The sequence below is a fragment of the Plectropomus leopardus genome, chromosome 2 (genome assembly GCF_008729295.1).
Source record: "Plectropomus leopardus isolate mb chromosome 2, YSFRI_Pleo_2.0, whole genome shotgun sequence".
Lineage (NCBI taxonomy): Eukaryota > Metazoa > Chordata > Actinopteri > Perciformes > Serranidae > Plectropomus > Plectropomus leopardus.
In genome coordinates, this window is record NC_056464.1 from 41,220,523 (window position 1) to 41,240,191 (window position 19,669).

The window sequence follows — 19,669 nt, forward strand, 5'->3', positions numbered from 1 at the left end:
ATTGTCCTATAAAGGTAAATACTCAGCACGTTCTCTACCAGCTCCATCTACTGATGTGGTTCTGCAGAGGAAGCTCCAGAGGATCCGAGTGAATCTGGACTGGAACAAAGGAAAGCTGTCGTTCTCTGACCCCGATACTAACTCACACATACACACATTCACACACACTTTCACTGAGAGGGTGTTTCCGTACATTCACACCGTGGACACAATGAAGATATTACCAGTGAAGGTCGACGTGAGAAAACAGCAGGTCTGAAAGGGTCAGTTAGTCGAGAACAAAGTTCTCTACTTCTCTGAATAGTTTGTCTCCCCTTAGAAACCTCCTGAACGTCTGAATCTTAAGTTATCAGAGACCGTGAATTACAGAAACACGGATGTTTGCCTGCACGAGCTAATCAAGCTGCGGTTACTGTTTGGACTAAAGACACTTGCAGCCATGACAGCGGACAATGTTTCAAAGGTGACGGTGCTGCAAAGAAACTACGAATTATACAACATAGATGCTTCACACGCATCTTCAACACGGCACAGAAGATCTCTACGCTTTCAAGGTTCACGTCACCAATTCAGTTATTAGGGCAAAGGGGATGTTTGTGCAAAAGTTAAAGAAACTCCCTTCAGGTTTTCCCGAGATATCGTATCACAAGAATGGGATGGATGAAAGGTCACAGTGACCTTTGACCACCAAAAACGAATTAGTTTATTTTGATGTCCAAGTGGACATTTGTGCCAAATTTGAAGAAATCATGTTCAAGAGAATGAGCAGGATGCAAGGTCAGAGTGCCCTTGACCTTTGACCTCCAAAATCTGAGCAAGTTATCTTTGATCCAAGTGGATGTTCGTGCCAAACTTGTGGAAGTTCACTAAAGGCCTTTTCGAGATATCACATTCATGAAAATAGGAGAAACACAAGGTCAATGTGATGGATGCATGGTCAGAGTGACCGTGACCTTTGACCATGAAAATCTAATCAATTCAAGGTTGAGTCCAAGTGAAAGTTTGTGCCAAACTTGTGGAAATGAACTCAAAGCCTTCAAGACAATAAGATCAATGCAAGTTCAGTGAGTGACCTTGACCTTTGACCACCAAATTCTAATAAGTTCATTGCTGAGTCTGAGTGAAAGTTTGTGTCAAACTCGAAGAAATCCCTCCAGGTGCTCTCGAGATGTAGTGTTCATGAAAATAGCACAAAACACAGAGCTTTCGGTCACAGTTATCGCTGACCCATAAAGAAAACATGTTTGCGGCGTTCTGAGGGTTAACGCACACTGCCGTAAATATGATGAACACTAAAAGAAGGAAACAAACGGGGAGAATCTTCAGTCCCTCTGCTGATGATTACTGAGGAAAGAGGAACAGTGGTTTTGTTTCTAATCTGAGAGTGATTAACTGTTTAAAGACAGGTTTTGTCCTCACTCTTACCTGTGAGTTTATTATAGCTTCTCGTTTGTTTGTATGTATAGATCTGTATGAAGACTTCAACAGTGAACGCAGCTGCTGAAGCTTATTTTACTTTTTCTCAAATGTATATTTCAGTGTGTTTATTGAAATTACATATAAAGAGATTTGTTCTGGCAAAACAAATAAAGAACATAATGAAAAATTAAATAACAGATGTGATTATTGTACTAACTAATGTTATCAGATTTATCAACAATGATCATAATATTCATATATATTATCTCCATATGTTAACAAAATTATAATCCAGTCTGATTGTACAGATTCAGTCAGGTTAGAAGCTCCATAGATGTTTGTAAAACAGTGACTCAACTCAACTTATGGCTTATGGGCCCCTGATAGGGCCCCTGATAGGGCCCCTGATAGGGCCCCTGGTGGCCCCCCAACCATTTCCTAATTCACAAGCAAGATAAAGTGATCCCAACTGGGAACTGCTTAGTACTTTTAGTCTCCATAAGGTGTCAGAGTGAATAAAACAGCATTAAAATAGAGCTTGTTGATCAAAAAGAGCCAGAGGAGGATCCCCCACAGAGGACACAGATAAGACACTAATGTCCTAAAATGCTAGAAATGTCCTAAAATCCTAGTAAAGTCCTTAAAATCCTAGATTCATCCCAAAATCCTCAAAATGTCGTAAAATTCTAGAAATGTCCTAAATTCCTATAAACATCAAAAATCTGAGAAATGTCCTAAAGTGCTCGAAATTTCCTCAAATCCAAGAAAAGTCCTAAAGTTCTACAAATGTCCTACCATTCTAGAAATGTCTTAAAATACAAAAAAATCAGAAAACCCTCGAAACATATAGTCCGTTTTTTGTGTCTCTGCTGCAGCTTCAACTGCCGATTAACTACAATAACTAACTGATTTTACAACGCGTGTTCACCTTTGACCTCACGGTGTGTGTTCGCTCTGCACGACTCCACTGCAGCGATCTGCAGAAAGACGATGATAATAACTACAGAATAACGATGTGCAGACGTTCATCAGTGTCCGCTCTCGTAAAGACCTGAGACGCTGCTCTTTGGACAGGTGGCCGGTATAAAAAGGTGTCTTCGTGTTTGTTTTTACGATGCCAATGTGATGTAATGAAATAAAGAGCGTCTGAAGTGATCATTTCTCTGCAGATGAGACCTTCGTCCTGATGACGCAGCCTCTCTGCACCTTCAGTCTGAAGGGAAAGTCCTGCAGTGACCTCAAACCTCTCGGACAAATCCACACAAATGTCCTCCCTGTCGTCCTCTCTGTTTCTCTTTGTCTCGCTGTCATTTTTCTCTTTTTCCTCTCACCACAGATCACGCTGCATCATAACGGCATAGAAATTATCATTCCTCATGAAGTGACCCAAACTCAGTCGTTAGTTTTCATATCTTTATCAACACGTTCTCGCTCACAACTCGTTAAATTCAGCAGCCTCCTCTGTGGCTCTACGTGTCAAAGAATGACGCTCTAGGTGTCCCTCTGGAGTCAGTTTTGAACTCAGCGTCCACTCTTTCCACGCCACAGTGTCTCTCAACACAAACGTAAGTTAGTGTAGTTTCACCAACAAAACAACTTCGTCTTTAACCCCTTAGGGCCCGCTTTAATACCAAACACACTCGTATCACTGCGTGCAAAATGCTCTTTTCAAAACCGGACTTAGAATTAATATTATTATCTACTTTTGTTTTTTCAGCCCTAATCATAAATATCAAATATTCATTAATTTTCCGATGTTTAACCCTTCAAATGCCAGGTTTTTGGCATGATGCCACTATATTTTTAGATGATAGATCAGTTTTCGTGTGCCGTCTACAGACCCTTTTCACAAGCATCTTCTACTCCGAAACGTGAGAAATTAGTTTGATTTCTTTCAAAAACACAAGTAACAATATCACGAGCAACAAGGCGATGATCTGAGACTCAGCTGAGGGGGATTATTAAATATGATCATTTTCAGAGTGTTTTATTAAAACTTTTTCCAATTTCTGGCTAATTTTTGGGTCATGTTTTGTTAGGTTGCTTGTTGCCTTCTTCCAATGTTTTTGAAAGAGATCAAGCCAGTTTCAAAGGGTTAAAAATGTGCTTGTTGGATTTGCTCAGTGCCACAGGCTGCAGGATGCCGCTCTGCGTGCACTGACGGCTCTGTGAGGCAGCTCAGAGGCTGCAGGTTTATCACCGTCTCTGTGGCCCGAAGCGCTTTGTGTGGACGAGTGTATCCCTGCGGAGGGGACACAAGTCCATCAGAGGGGTTTATCCTGATCCGTGTCTTTAATGCTGCGAGCGGAGCTGAGAGGCTTTAAAGATCAAACCCCAGAGCTGACGCCGTCGTGCCGGACTCTCACCTGGGCCGCAGGGATCTCGGCGGCAGCAGCAGCCTCCTAATCTTCACAGCTCTTTACCGAAACTTCAATCACTGGCAACGCAGGAATTAGAGGGATATTTGTGCTTCATAAAATGGGATTTTAATTCGCTCGTAAGCTCTGATACTAAAACTTTTTCCACTGACTTTTTTGTACAACAAATTCAAACTCTTCATCAGCAGTCAGCATGGACGAAACTGTGCAGAAGTTTGACCCAAAATGCGTTCAGTGACCACATCTGTCAAATTCTATTATTTCTGTCTCAGACTGAAGCGTTCGCAAGTAGTTCAGTCTTTAAACCTGCAGCACATGCGTGCAGTTTATTTGAAAAACATGAGGAAAAAGGCAGTGAGCCACAAATTGCAAGACATTATTAGATTTAGAAAATTACTTTTCATTATCATAAATATCAAATATTCATTAATTTTCAAAATTTTAACCCTTTAAATGCTAGGTGTCTGTCATGATGCCATCATGTTTTTGGATGAAAAAATTAAAAATAAATAAATAAATAATTTTTTTAGTCCAAAAAATTATGAACTACATGCTAGGTGAATTTTATTTTATCTTATTTTATTTTATTTTACCATAAGAGTCTGGGATATGTCAATGATAAGCAGAAACTTAGATTTTTAGACATTATTATTTTTTATGCAGGGTCAAGTACTCACACTTTATTCACTTTATGTAAATATTATACATTAATGTTATTTTCTGCTTTCACTGAGTTAATTTGTTTGAATCGGTCCTAATCATAAATATTAAATTCTCATCAGTTTTCTGAATAAGAATATACAGAACTATAGTTCTGTTTGTTCTTTTACTCAAAGGAAAGTGAAGATTCACATGAAGTTCTGCAGAAACCTGCAGCTCACTTTGTTTGTCAAAGGAAATTCAAAAAGTGTCACATGAGCAGTCACACAAATCACTGAGCTTTCAGTTTGGAACAAACACAAAATAACTTGAATTTTTCCACAGTTTTAGATGTCATGTCTTCTACTGTCTGTATTTTCTGCACCAAATCATAGAGAGTAGCATCAATACTTATGGATACCAATAAGCAGTATCAGTATATATAAAATCCTAACCACAGCCATCCCTTTGGAGAACAAAGGTTTTTTGGGTATGCTGAAATAACATGAAGAAGTTAAGCAGATTGCAGTTTAACGAAGCTCACATAATCACTATTTATCCCTGCAGTGCATGATGGGAGCTCTGCTGAAGCTTATTAACCCCGTACAGCAGATTGTGTTCCACATTTCAGACTCTCATTTCATTCAGCAAAAGTTTTCATAAAAGCGTGAAAAGACTTAAAGGTCATGCAATTACAGGACCAACATTTAAACTTTTCCCCGCAACCTCAAACTTTCCTCACATCGGAACAAAACTCTGTGAAAACCCCGAAACGACACGCTGACGCGGCGGCTCAGAGGCGAGTGGACACCTGTGGCTGCAGCTGCTGTCTGTTTTCAAACCTCCACACGGTGACGACTTCATCAGCACCGAGGATCGGAACAAACGCAGCCCGCGCTCGCAGCAAACAAGAAATATGTCGCTTTCAATATTTTACCAACAGCATTCGCACCAAATGCGGTCCGGATTTCAACAGGAGAGCCCCGTCACTGCCTCCGTCTCATCATCTCTCTGCAACGCTTTGATATCAAAGCGTCCGTCTGCGCCGACGGGAGCGAGATCGTTTATTTTGTGGCGGCAGATCAGACTCGTCTGGAAGCCTTCGGGCTGATCAAATGTGGCACGATGACGCGGTGACGCTCTGCTCGACATGGATTCTGCTGTGTTGTGATTTGTTGTGGATTTGTAACAGACAGTGTGCTTTACTCTTGTTTTTAACCCTTTGAAACCAAGATCGATGCCCTAGGCATGCTGGTTTGATTTCTTTTGAAAATGTGAAAAAAGGTATTACAGAATTTGACAAGAAAGTAGTAGATTTAGAAATAATTAAGAACTCTTTTAGGGTCAGTCCCCTGCTTGTTTTCTTGAGTAACTCATTGCCTCCTCCCATGTTTTTGAAAGAAAAACTAAAAAATATGTGATTTCTTTTGAAAACATCGGGGAAAAAGGCAATAATATATAGGCTATATCATTTATTATAGAGCCCTGCGGTGGTCTGGCGAACTGTCCAGGGTGTGCCCCGCCTTCCGCCCGATGGCGGCTGGGATTGGCTCCAGCCCCCCCCCCCCGCGACCCTTACGAGGACAAGCGGTTACAGAAAATGACTGACTGATTTATTATAGAATTTTATTTACTTTGCATTTTTTTAAGTTTTATTCATTTATTTTCTAACTTATTCAATTGTTTTCGTTAATATGTGGATGTATGCGTATATGGGTGTATTTATACATGGTGGTGAATGTACGTACACGTGTGTATATGTAATTATGTAGCTATATAGATACAGATACTTTATTTTAATCACTTTATATTATGTTATCTTTTTAAATATATTTTTCAGTTTAAAAAGGAAAAAAAAGGAGTATAAACGTAATGCTGGTTTAAAACAGTTTCAATCGTACCAAGAGTGCACAAACGTAACTTTATGTAATCAACAGAAAAACGGCAATTTCACGACCGCAGTTCATCCATCCATCATCCATCATCCATCCATCCTGCAGTTAATTCATTCATCCATTCATCCATCATCCATCCATCCATCCAGCAGTTCACTCGTCCGTCGGTTCTTACCTTTTCTGCAGACTGCGCCGTGCCGAAGAAGATGGGTATGAAGGCCAGCCACACGATGCAGGTGGTGTACATGGTGAAGCCGATGGGCTTGGCCTCGTTAAAATTCTCGGGGACCCCGCGGGTCTTTATGGCGTAAACAGTACACGTCACCATCAGTAAGATGCTGTAACCCAGCGAGCAGATGATCTGCAGATCCGTGATGTCGCACTTCAACACGCCGCGGGCCAGGTCCGGGTTGAAGGTCTTCTGCTCGTCGTAGTCGATGATGGTGTTGGGCGGGTCCACCACGAACCAGACGAAGACGCCCAGCAGCTGGACGGAGATGAGGCTGGAGGTGATGGCCAGCTGGGAGGTGGGGCTGATGAGCCGCGGCGCCGTCACGGACTTCTTGCCCTGCTCGAAGATCCGGTAGATGCGGTTGGTTTTGGTGAGCAGGGCGGCGTAGCTGATGCACATCCCCAGACCCAGGAAGATCCTCCTGAACGAGCACACGCCCACGTCCGGCTTGGCGATCATGAGGAAGGTGATGATGTAACACAGAAAGATCCCGGTCAGGAGGACGTAGCTCAGCTCCCGGCCCGACGCCCGCACGATGGGCGTGTCGTTGTACCGGATGAACGTGGCCATGACGAAGATGGTGGCGATGATGCCGAGCATGGCCAGGAAGACGGGGATGACGGCCCAGGGGGAGTGCCACTCCAGCTTGATGATGGGGATGGGCTGGCAGGCGGTGCGGTTGGCGTTGGGCCGCATGTTGTAGGAGCACAGCTTGCAGGTGAACTCGTCGTGCTGGTACTGGTAGCCGTCGCAGGGCTCGCAGTGCCAGCAGCACGGCATGCCCTTCACCACCTTCTTCCTCTCTCCGGTTTTACAGGGAAGGCTGCACACGGAGCTGGGGACGTCCTGCTCCCCCCGAGGCCACTGCATGTCCTCCATCTGCAGAGAGAGCGCCACAGACGGTTAGATCGAGACGAATTTCACTGCTGGAAAGATGGACGTTTCATAAAACTGCTCCGTCTCTGCAGCAGAAACACACACACACACACACACACACACACCATCCCCCCTCTGCAGCATATCACACGTCAGCTGACATCATAATTTTATGATGTTATTTCCAGCTGTGGTAGAAGTACTTAGATATTTTTACTTAAGCAAAAGTAGAAATACCACAGTCTAAAAATCCTGAATTAGAATAAATAAATCTCAGAGCTGGTTAGATGGAGGGAAGTTTTCCACGGTCCATCTGCACACACAGCAGCCTCATGATCCCGTCTGCCCCTCTGAGATGCTGAAATATTGACTTTCTTGAAAATGACACTTTTATTTACCTCAAGCTTTAAGTGAAAACTGTGAATCAAACACAGTGTCTTTGTGTGTGTGTCTTTGTGTGTGTGTCTGTGTGTGTGTGTGTGTGTGTGTGTGTGTTCACTGTAAAACAGTGTGAGGTGATAACTGTCAGAAACACACTGAGTCTCTCAGATTTACAGCTCAGATCTGGTGTGGCAGCGAGCTGCTTTGGCTCGGCCGTCTCACTGAGGCAAAGGTCTCGCTGATCTGACAGCTCGACCGCTGCTAATGAGTAATGAACACTCTGTTAGTCAAACATCGATACGGATAAATCCCACCTGGATCATAGCTCCGCACTGATCCCGCGCCTCGCTTTCCTTTTACTGAGCGCTCTGTACGCAGCATTAAAAATATATCTGCATATAAACGCCGCCCGACCTCTGGGATCAGACGGGAGTAAAACACGTTCTTACTGAAAGAATTACGTGATTTTAATATTCCATTTGACAGCAGACGGGTCTGATTAGTCCGAAGTGTCCAGAATATTTAATTTTCAATCTGCTGTTATGTGAAATAAGCTAAAGTGTAAAAAAGCCAATCAGTTCTCGTCCTCCCAGCAGTTCCAGGCTGGTCTTGAATCCTTGCCCGGACCTTGGAAGCAGCTCCGCTGACTGAAACTCTGTGACTGTATTGCTGTTGATGATTTTGGCAGGTCGCTGCGTTGTGTTTGAAGGACTTGAAAAGGCTTGGAGGGATTTCAGATGCTTCTGTGACCCGAGCCGATCAATTACGCAGCGCTGAGGACATCCCCAAACAGATTATCTACAGAGGCCGATCTGAGTCACTGCGGTTCCGGCGGCCGGCGGCCACGCTCCACTAAAAAGATTTTATCGCCGCCCACCGTCAGCCAGGCTGTCCCCGGGCTGCCCGTGTGCGACCGGAGAGCCCGGGTGACAACCTGGGGATAAAACGCTGCATCCGGCTGACAGCCCGGGTCAGCCCGAGGCTCCGACTCGGACACGGTGACGATTCAGCACCACAACAAAACCGACTCTCATTTCCTCCCAACGGAGGAGAAAAATATCCGACCACCCTCACGTCTCCTGCACGCCACCCTCTGCCTCTCACTTTGGTAATACCGGGGTTCCCACACACGGTCACGGACAAAATTTCAAAGGTTTTCCATGACTTTTAAGGGAACCAATTTTGTTTTTTTCTTGCCCCTGCAGGTTTCAAACATGTAAGATTCAAACATAATTTCAGCATCCCATATGATGTTTTCAAGGACCACTGAAAGTTTGAAAATGCAATCATAATTGTTCTTATAGTTTATAGTTGTTATAAATGATGTCATTGGGGGATTTTTTTTAAAAAAGAAAAGCTTTTAAAAATTTAAGGGGAAAAAAAGTCACCAAAAATGTTAAAAAACAACTTACAGAACAAATACATTTAAAATGTCTTCTCCTCATTTCTCTCCTCAAATTATTAAGTTTTCCTCAAAAATCTTTAAATATTTTGGGAAAAAAGTTGCCAAATTTGATTAAGTTGTCTATCAGAATTGCCAAAAAATAAAATTAAAGACAAAAGGTAACCCAAAACTGTTAAAATATAATAAAATACATTTCTATGATTTTTTTCAAAACTTCCAATGATTCTTACTAGTCCCATGAAATGTAATTCTGAATCTCCATGCCTTTTCCAGGTTTTCCATGACTGTGGGAACCCTGTTTGATGGTTTTCGGATGGTTTTCTGATGGTTTTGGATGGTGTTCATCAGCGCTGGCCTCCACATCCATCACTTCCACACTGAGATGTTCATTGTGTGCTGAACACAACGACACACACGGACCGACAAAACCCAGCTGAAAGCCTGACACAAATCCCCGCCGCTCCTCCTCCCTGATGTCTCGGCGCCAGGTGAACACGCCTCCTCATTCAGCGTTTGAAACGATGAAAATGTGTCAGCAGCTCCGCGCCGCTCACAGACTGACTCACGGCTTCACAAATCCAAAAAGGATTTCTGAGCGGAAGTGCAAATGGGATTCAAAATGCCGGAGCGGCGCCGGGTCAATCATTTAAACGGAAAACGCCAGCTGTCTTGTGGCCTTCGCCACGGTCAGGAGGACACGGTCAGGAGTCCTCGTCCTCGATGATTCGCTCAGGTCTGTGAGGAGGTGTCACAGCAGGAGGAGGGGCGGGGACCACGGGTGGAGCGGGTCCACGTGCCCCCCTTCCCCTCCTGCTGGAGATCAGCCTCAGTAGCGGATCCGGTCCCCGGGTCCTGAACTCGGACCACGTTCTGGGTCACAGAGGAGACGTGAACGAGGTGAACCGGGTGTGGCGGCGTGGACTGACAGGTCTGACAGGAAACACACCTGGAGCACATGAGCACGAATATGAGACATCTCAGAGGAAGCACGTGTCAGATTTAGGGGTTCGTGACGTCGACCGTGAGGATTACAGATTACAACCAGCTGAAACTCCTTTGTTTCCGTCCTTCAGCGCTCGTCGTTCAGGAGGTTTTTACTGCGAGCTGAATCATCCACAGAGCTGTCCTCCAAAACAACACACCAGCTGATTTAAAAAAGAACAACAACTGAGAAGAGATGATTACCGTCAAAATGAGAAGATGGCTTTCTGTGTCAATTTCAGTTTTCACTTTCCAAAAACTTTCATTTATCACAAAAAAATCCACTGGCATGAGGAGATATTTCAGGTGACTGTAAAAGACGTGTGTCCAAACTGCGGTGGAGACCCGTTTTAGTCTTTTCTGGGTCACATGACACCGTGAGGTCACATGATGCTGCGAGGTCACATGACGCCGTGAGGTCACATGATGCTGCGAGGTCACATCACGCTATGAGGTCACATCACGCTATGAGGTCACATCACGCTATGAGGTCACATGATGCCGTGAGGTCACATGATGCTGTGAGGTCACATGATGCCGTGAGGTCACAAAAACGCAGCACAGAGCCAATCTTTACTCCCGGAGCTCATCATAACACTGAGGAAATAGTGATTGCTGTTGCCATGGATACGATGCAGTTTTTTGGCCTTGGATCCTCATTGCCCCCCCCACCTTCTCTCCTCCTGCCTCACTTTTATATTTTGTCTTTTCTTTTGTTTTTTTTTAAGAAAACAGGTTTGGAAGGCCTGTTTCCTTTAAAATTTGCTTTCTACAAATGTGTTGTCCTTTTTTCTTTAAAATTATTCAGTGATTTTTATAGAAAGATATTTTTCTTAATTTCTCTTTTTTAAGGAAACAGTACGGAAAGCATGTTTTCTTTTAAAAAATTTGGTTTCCTTTTTTAAAAAAAAATTTAATAATCAATTTTTTTATATTTTTATTTTTATTTTTGGAGAATTTTACAGAAAACTTAACATCTGAGGATATTTTTTGTTTGTCTGTTTGAGGAAAAAGTGATTACTGTTGCCATGGATACGAGGCAGTGTTTTCGGCCTTGACTCTTTGCTGCCTCCTCCTCTCCCCCTCCTCCTCTCCTCCCTCCTCCTGCCTCTTCCTCCTTTCCTCTCTCTTCTCCTCCTCCCTCCTCCTCCTCCTCTCCTCTCCTCTCTCTCCTCTCTCTCCTCCTCCTCCTCTCCTCCTCCCTCCTCCTCCTCTCCTCTCTCCTCCTATCCTCCCTCCTCCTCCTCTCCTCCCTCCTCCTCCTCCTCCTCCTCCTCCCTCCTCCTCCTCCTCTCTCTTCCTATCCTCCCTCCTCCTCCTCCTCTCCTCCTCCTCCTCCTCCTCTCCTCTCTCCTCTCATCCTCTCCTCCTCCTCCCTCTCCTCCTCCTCCTCCTCCTCCTCCCCTCCTCCTCCTCTCCTCTCTCTCTCCTCCTCTCTCTCTCTCCTCCTCCTCTCCTCTCTTCCATCCTGCTGCTGTCACTTCATTATGTTCCTACAGGAAACTGGTTTTAAACCTCCTCTCCTCTCTCCTCCTCCTCCTCTCCTCTCTCCTCCTCCTCTCCTCTCTCCTCCTCCTCTCCTCCCTCCTCCTCTCTTCCATCCTGCTGCTGTCACTTCATTATGTTCCTACAGGAAACTGGTTTTAAACCTCCTCTCCTCTCTCCTCTCCTCCTCCTCCTCCTGCCTCCTCCTCCTCCTCCTCCTCCCTCCCCTCCTCCCTCCTCCCTCCTCTCCTTTGCGTCCTGCTCTCCTCATCGTCTGCAGAGAGACCTTTTGTTTCAGCTGATGTTTTCCCCTCAGTCTGAGTTTATGGATCTCCTGCAGACTTCTGTCTATACACTTAAAGATACTCTGCTTTTATAATAATTCTCATTAAAAGAAGTCTAAAGGTTGGACATAAGATGTCTCTTCCTTCACCATAAAGTCCATCCTGAGTGTTTGTGACCTGCAGGTACAAACTACATTTACAGTCCAACACGTCCTCAGACGCTGCTCATGAGTCTGATGGTCCCACAAACACACAGGCTTCACATTGTTGTGTGAATTGATTATGACACTCTGACAACACTTATGAGAAAACTGTGAATAAATCGCACGTTGATCTAAAAATTGAAAATGCATCTGAAACTTTTGAATTTGCAGTTTTTTTTCCACAGCTGTTTTAATTTCTGTGAACTCTGAATACTCTAAAAACCAGCCGGTAAAATCAAGACTTCTGCTCACACCAACAATACATTTTCTTGGACGTTGTCATAGTGACTGATGTCATTTTCTGTCCTGCCACGTTCTCGGCTGACATATCACACAACCACGAAAGGTGGCTTTTGGCGTCGGGATCTTACGCCAAAACCACTGCAAAAACGGCTATTTGACTTCAGAGTGAGAACAGCTGCAGCATCACAGCTTCACTTTCAGCTCTCACCACAGACTGACGCCATTAACGCGCTTTTTATAAATAAAGCTGAACTGACTGGATTTGATCAGGCTGTTTAGCAGGTAACGTTTGGCTGACAGAAGGCGTGAAATTTAACTACGAACGATTCTGTCGAGCCACGTTTTCGGTTTCTGACGTCCGGCGGCGTCTGGATCTTACACTGAAATCACTGCCGGAGCGGTGAGGCGGCGGTTTATGACGACTGTAAAGACAGCGGCCTGATCTGTTGCTCCTGCTCTCACTTTTCTTCACATCCGACGGGACGAAACTCATTTCAGCACATCAGCTGATCTGACACGCCCTCGAAATCACAGCAGAAGAGATGAAGTTTCTGTGTGAACGTTATTTTGTGGCTCCTCGGACTCACACGGCGTCGTGCACTCGCACACTGTGTGCAGTGTTTCCTGTCGCTGGTGACTAACCGACTCTGCTCAGATTACAAGGCGTCAAAACTCCAGTGCACGCACACACACACACACACACACACACACACACACACACACACACACACACACACAAACACAAACACACATACACAAACACACACACACACACACACACACACACACACACACACACACACACACACACACAAACACACACACACACACACACACACACACAACACACACACACACACACACACACACACACACACACACACACACACACGCGCGGGCACACACACACACACACACACACACACGCTGGCACACACACACAAACACACACACACACACACACACACACACGCTGGCACACACACACACAACACACACACACACACACACACACACACACACACACAAACACAAACACACACAACACACACACACACACACACACACACACACACAAACACAAACACAAACACACACACACACACACACACACACACACACACACACACACAGAGGAGCTTCCTCTCATTACTGTGAGCCTCAGTCATTAACGCGCTGACTGTGGAAGCTGATTAAATTGATTAATTGAATGGAAAAGGAAATAAATCGGCGGCTCCCCGCCGGCACGCGGCGCGGGGATGTACAGAGCGAGCAGATTAGCGGCGGCCTGAGTGACGGGAAGCGAACGAGAAACAGAAAGAAAAACGGACTAATCAGACGAGTATCACTGCCCCCAACGGCATCACCATGACGACGGCGTCACCGCACGCCTCAACAACACGCTCTGACTCAGTCACGTGACAAACTCACAGCGGGATCCAATTTCCTCCGAGCAGACGTCACATTTTGATTAGCTGGGATTCATTCAGTGTGCTCACTAAAGTGTGTGTGTGTGTGTGTGTGTGTGTGTGTGTGTGTTATCGATGGAAATGGACGAGAACAGAAAATCATCCGTACACCGGTTATGATTTACTGAAACCACTTATGAAAACTGTGAAATAACACGCTCAAATTAAAAATTCAGTCTGAAACTGTAATTTGTAAATTTTTTCTGCAGCTGTTTTTGATTTTTCAGTTTTGGAAGAACGAGCCGAGTGATAGCGCAACGAAGAAGCTCACACTGATACGATATTCATGTTTCATTGGGTGGAATACGGCAGACCTTTACCGACGGATCTTGTTAAAATAAATGAGGAATTATGTTGTTTCATTCTGACTAATATTCTATTTTTCTCTAAAATCTCCTCCTGAAATATTTTACAGAGCTGTCACACAAACACTTTGTCTCTTCGAAATTCACTGACAAAGGTCAGTGGAGGAAATCTAACTGTCTTTATGTTATGATCTGTACCATAAACTGCAGGAGAATAAAGAATTTTAAAAAAATAAAATGAATAAATAATGGCGTCGCTTAAAGGATCAATAGATCAGAATATTTTAAAGATTGAATATGTAAACTTTAAACTAAAGTGGGTTTGAGACGCAACTGAAACACTTGTCTCAGTGTGTTCAGACTTTCCAGGAGAAACTGAAATAAATTGGGACAAAACGTCAGCGTTTATCTCCTCGAAGCAGCTTAAAAATATGATATAATACGAACTCCTTTAGTTCTGCAGCAGCAGGAACACGCAGAGCTTCAACAGCAGATAACAACACACCATTTTCTCTTCAACAACACGGCCAAACTTTCCCAACCAGACGGGATTATAAAGTAACTGCAGCTTCACTTCAACCGGGATTTTAACCCTTCAAAACCTGGAGCAACATCTTTTTTCTTGTGCTGCTCTCAGATGTCTTTCACAAGTATCAACATGATTTCTTTCAAAAAAAGAAGAAAAAAGTGAGACAAAAAGGCAATTTGCAACCTGGCATGAAATGTCCCACAAACTGTAAAAAATGAGTAAAAGGTGACAAGAAAATTACAAAAATCAGCCTAAAAAAAAAAGAGAGAAGTGTTAGAAAAATACCAAGAAAACTATTTCTTTCTTTCTTTCTTTCTCTTTTTACACGTTTCTTGCTAATTTTGAGAGAAATCTGACAGAAATGTGAAGATTGTTTTTGAAAGAAATGAAGCCAGTTTGCACAGGTTTTTAAAGGGTTAATCTCCGGGGCGTCACTTCAGTTATCCGGACATGATTTGACATGTTGTTTTCCCTCAGCAGGTGAGAGACGGAGCGTCTTTGTCCTCTGATTCCTGGGCTGAATAAACGGGAATAAAACAGAATCCGTCTTCAAAGAAACTTACAGCTGCGGAAAATCTGAATAATTTGATTCCTTTCAGCAGCGTTCCCCAGAGACAACGGGACAAAAATTACAAATGATACTATGAGAGGGGAGAACACGAGGAGACAATCCTCACTCTATCCATCTTTGAGACACACGCGTCCTCAGGTGTCCACACTGTCTGTTTGAGACCAGAGAGGGACAAACCCGGCGAGAACAGTGCAGTGACTTTTATCAGACTTCATCTGAACACAGTGCGAGTCAGTGAGGAGGACACGTCTGTCCTCATGTCGCTGTCTTCAGGCCTCTGTCCTCACATTTCTGTCCTCAGCACCTCACTGAACTCAAACACACACAGCACAGTTGAACAGCAAACACACGATGCTGCAACTGTCCACCTGCAGCAGAGACGTCTGTCCACGCAGAGACACCAGCAGCCTTGTTGGGTGTCTCAGCAGAGACGTCTGTCCACAGAGAGACACCTGCAGCCTCTCTAGCAGAGATATCTGTCCACAGCGAGACACCTGCAGCCTCACCAGCTGCCTCAGCAGAGACGTCTGTCCACAGAGAGACACCTGCAGCCTCTCTAGCAGAGACAACTGTTCACAGCGAGACACCTGCAGCCTCACCAGCTGCCTCAGCAGAGACATCTGTCCACAGAGAGAGACACCTGCAGCCTCTCTAGCAGAGACAACTGTTCACAGCGAGACACCTGCAGCTTTGCCAACTGTCTCAGCAGAGATGTCTGTCCACAGAGAGACACCTGCAGCATCCCCAGGTGTCTCAGCAGAGATGTCTGTCCACAGTGAGACAGATGCAGCCTTGTCAGCAGAGACGTCTGTCAAAGTTTTTCTAGTTTTTTTAAATTAATTTATTTTATTGGCTCAAAGAAAAGAAAAACAAAAACGGTGATGCTGTCAGTGCAGAACGTTTCCATGGTGCTGCAGACGTGATTATCACATCGATCATACGCCAAAAAGTCAAACGTAGAGGTGCTGGTCGTGCGTACAGAGCGGTCCCACTCTGATCTGTTTATGGTTATTATCATCATCGTTTAGTTTTTCTGAAAAACGAAGCTGCTGTTTTTTTCAGATTCATGTTTTAGAAAATTTCAGTTTGGAGTCAGAAACTCGTCAGGAGAGATTTTCTCTGCTCATCAGTGGAAGAGCTTCATTAACCCTCCTGATCCTGACCTGATCCTGGACCTGATCCTGGACCTGATCCTGGACCTGATCCTGGACCTGATCCTGGACCTGATCCTGGACTGACAGCGTCTCACATCTCGCCATCTGACTAATAACACTGCTGGGAGGCCAGTGAGGGGTCGCTCTCACAGAGATCAAGGTCAGTTTTCGTGACTCCAAACGAGGCTCCGCAGACGCCAGATCTCCCATCGCTCTCTCTCTGCAGCTCGCACACGTGAAAGACGAGCGGACGCACATTTCTGAGTCCAGCTGAGAGATTTCTGAGCCCTCACAGATAACGCCAACGCCGCCGCCAACGCCGCCGCCACTGGGTCGGAATCACGTTAAACTGTGGAGTACGTCTCACTGAGACTGATTCCCTTTTTGAAAACAGCAGATGGGGACGCAGGAAAGACGTGGATTTCTGCAGCATTAGAGAGAGATATTTACTGTCTCTTTAAAAAAACAACTGAAGAAACTTTAAGTTAACGAGGTTTTTGGTAATTTCAGGCGTAACATGTTTTCTGCTGCAACAAGATGAAACGTCAAGTTTTAATGTCTCAATCTCTGTTTCTGTTTCTCAATCAGAGCAGGAAGTGCTTTTAATCTGTGTGTGTGTGTGTGTGTGTGTGTGTGTGTGTGTATTCTCCTGTCTGTCCCCGCTGAGCGGCGGCGCTTCTCTCTGATGGACGCTGTAATCATCCTGTCAGATCGTGCGTCTCTGCACACAGAGACCGTTGGAGCGTGTCCTGTCTCACAGAGACGTGCAGAGTGGACCTGTTGTCCCTCTGTCACCGTCTTTAAGCGTCTCTAACATCACACTGCGCTCACAATAATATATAATAATAATCAGCATACTGCTGCAGTGCATTAACCCTTTGACACCTGGGCAGTGTTTTGTGCGGCATTAAGACGCCTGAACCCTGAGGACATGGTTTCACGACTTCTGATAACATGGCGGGAACAAAGTAATGAGTAACTTGGCAAAAATGTCTCGTAAATTGCAAAAATAAAGAGTAAAAGATGCCAAAACAACCCTAAAAGTTATCTGGGGAACCAATATTAGATTTTATAATAAAGAAGAAAAAAGAAGGAAAATGTCCACAAAACTGTATTATAAATTATATAAATATATATCTAAATTAGTTTATCGGCGAAAAAAAAAACCAGGGTTATTTACATATATATATATATATTAATTCTTGTTTGTTTTTACTTTAATATAGAAATTATTGGCTATCATAAAAAAAGGAAATTTACAAATCATATAAGTATATATGTAAAATTATGGTACAGGGCAAAAAAATTACAGGGTTATATCAAATATATATTTTTTATTTTTTTTCTGTTTTTTTTAACTTTCTTCAGGTCTTTTTCTTGTTTGCTTCTCACTTTCTTTTTTGCTGCTTATTTTGCTGTAATTTTCTTTGTAACTTTTAACTTATTTTGTGCTATTATTTTTGGCCATTTACTAATTGCCTTCTTCCAAAGCTTTTGATGGAAACAAAGCCAATATGCTCAGGTTCCAAAGGGTTAATATCCATCATGTTATTATCTCTCAGTGCGTGCACTTTTATTGTGGAAAGCAAAACAATGTTCATGATCAAACAAAACTGATAAATGTCTTTTTTTATTGTTATCGTCTGACGAGTTTATATTTTCTAATTAAACGATTGCTGGGCTGCATTCACTGAGCCATATTAATTTAATTACGGTAATTTAATACGGTAAAATATTTCCAGAGTAAATGTGGTTTGCAGATTAAAGTAAGCTTGGACCTGCAGGACATGGCGCTCTCAGAGTATTCGCTCACAGACGGACTGATCTCAGAGAGTCGGAGCGATGAGAGCGCAGAGACTGAGCCTAAGCAGTCAAAGTGCAGTCGGACGGATAAATTTAGAGCTGAAAATCACTAAAAAGCTTCAGAGAGTTTCAGCTGATCATTTTCTGGAGATTTATCGTCATCAGCGAGACAACGTCTTTGTTAAAATGTCCATTCTAGCTGCTTTCAGTCTAGTATTACAAACTGCATGTCTTCAAACGCACAGATAACATTTTGGCGGACAGTGAGGGGGCGGCGAGGGCCGACCCTCGCAGAGAGCCATCTGCGACTCATCAGGGAGACACAGTGTCAACAGGAAGACTTCCTGCCGCCTCTCGCCGCTTCAGACGACACATGTACAAACTACAAATACACAAAGTATCACGTAGCATGAATAATCACACGGTCCCTCCGAGGAGAGCGACCGCTGGGCTACAACACCCGCCGCTCACTGAGGGACACAGAAATGACGCGTGATAAATTGAATTAATGTGAACTGAGGCTGGAACTGGATGAAACGGGTCTGCGGAGGATTAGCAGCAGATGTCAGCAGAGAGGAGGAGACGGACGAGGAGGGACTATTGTCTGTGTCCTGCGGCGTCCGACTCTTTAATGAAACAAGAACAACATGTTCTGCTTTGTGAGCCGCTGAGAGACTTTAGGAGGACGTCTTCGTATCGTCTCTGTCCGTGCAGGTGTGTGGATGCTGAGCGCAGCTCTGCAGCGCCTCTATCGCGGCGTAGAAACGTGCAGAGTCAGGATCAGAGAGCACCGTTTCCTGAATGGATCCTGTATCATGGATCTGAACGTTTCAGGATGAATCCGCAGAGCGAGATCACGCTGAGGTGTGAGGAGGTGACGTTACAGCTGTCAGCGCTCACTTTACTTCACTTAACTGTTTGATGGGAGTGTTGTCATCATAACCAGGGATGTCCCCGTCACGTTTCTTTTGCCCCCGGTCTGATCCCAGTCATTTAATATTGAGTACCTGCCAAAAGAGTCCTGATGCAGAACTTTCCTCAACATCAACAACATCTGCGACTACGACACCGTCCAGCAGTATAGGGCGCTGTTACTGCATCGTAGAAGACCGAAGTTTCGAATCCACAGTTCCTCTGGGAAATCGTGGACTATCAGCTCCCAGACGTCCCTCACATGTGGCCGCTCTCACGTATAACCATCCAGGTTTGAAAGGGTTAAAAGCTGCAGATCTGTATTATGTTTGCAGGCTTTTATTATATTTGCAGGTATTCTCTTCTGATTTAGCGTCCAACAGGAGACACACAGACGGACAGAAACAAAGAGCCTCCCAGTCCAGAGGAACTGGGCGAGGTGGAGCAGGTGAAAGACCGCCAGCTTCTCCTCTGAGACTCCGTCCAGCAGCAGCAGGATCAGATG

At 44.4% G+C, this 19,669-nt stretch overlaps 1 protein-coding gene across 1 annotated transcript in view; it reads right to left on the bottom strand.

Annotated features, from left to right (window-relative positions):
• Positions 1–3,514: 3,514 nt before the first annotated feature.
• Positions 3,515–19,669, bottom strand: part of LOC121948945 (metabotropic glutamate receptor 7-like) — a gene marked incomplete at its 5' end in the record, with an annotated part of 47,343 nt that continues 31,188 nt past the window's right edge. The window contains 2 exons of the mRNA XM_042494505.1: positions 3,515–3,661; positions 6,507–7,442. Coding sequence (XP_042350439.1) covers positions 3,515–3,661; positions 6,507–7,442 — 1,083 coding nt within the window. The remainder of the gene's footprint in view (positions 3,662–6,506; positions 7,443–19,669) is intronic.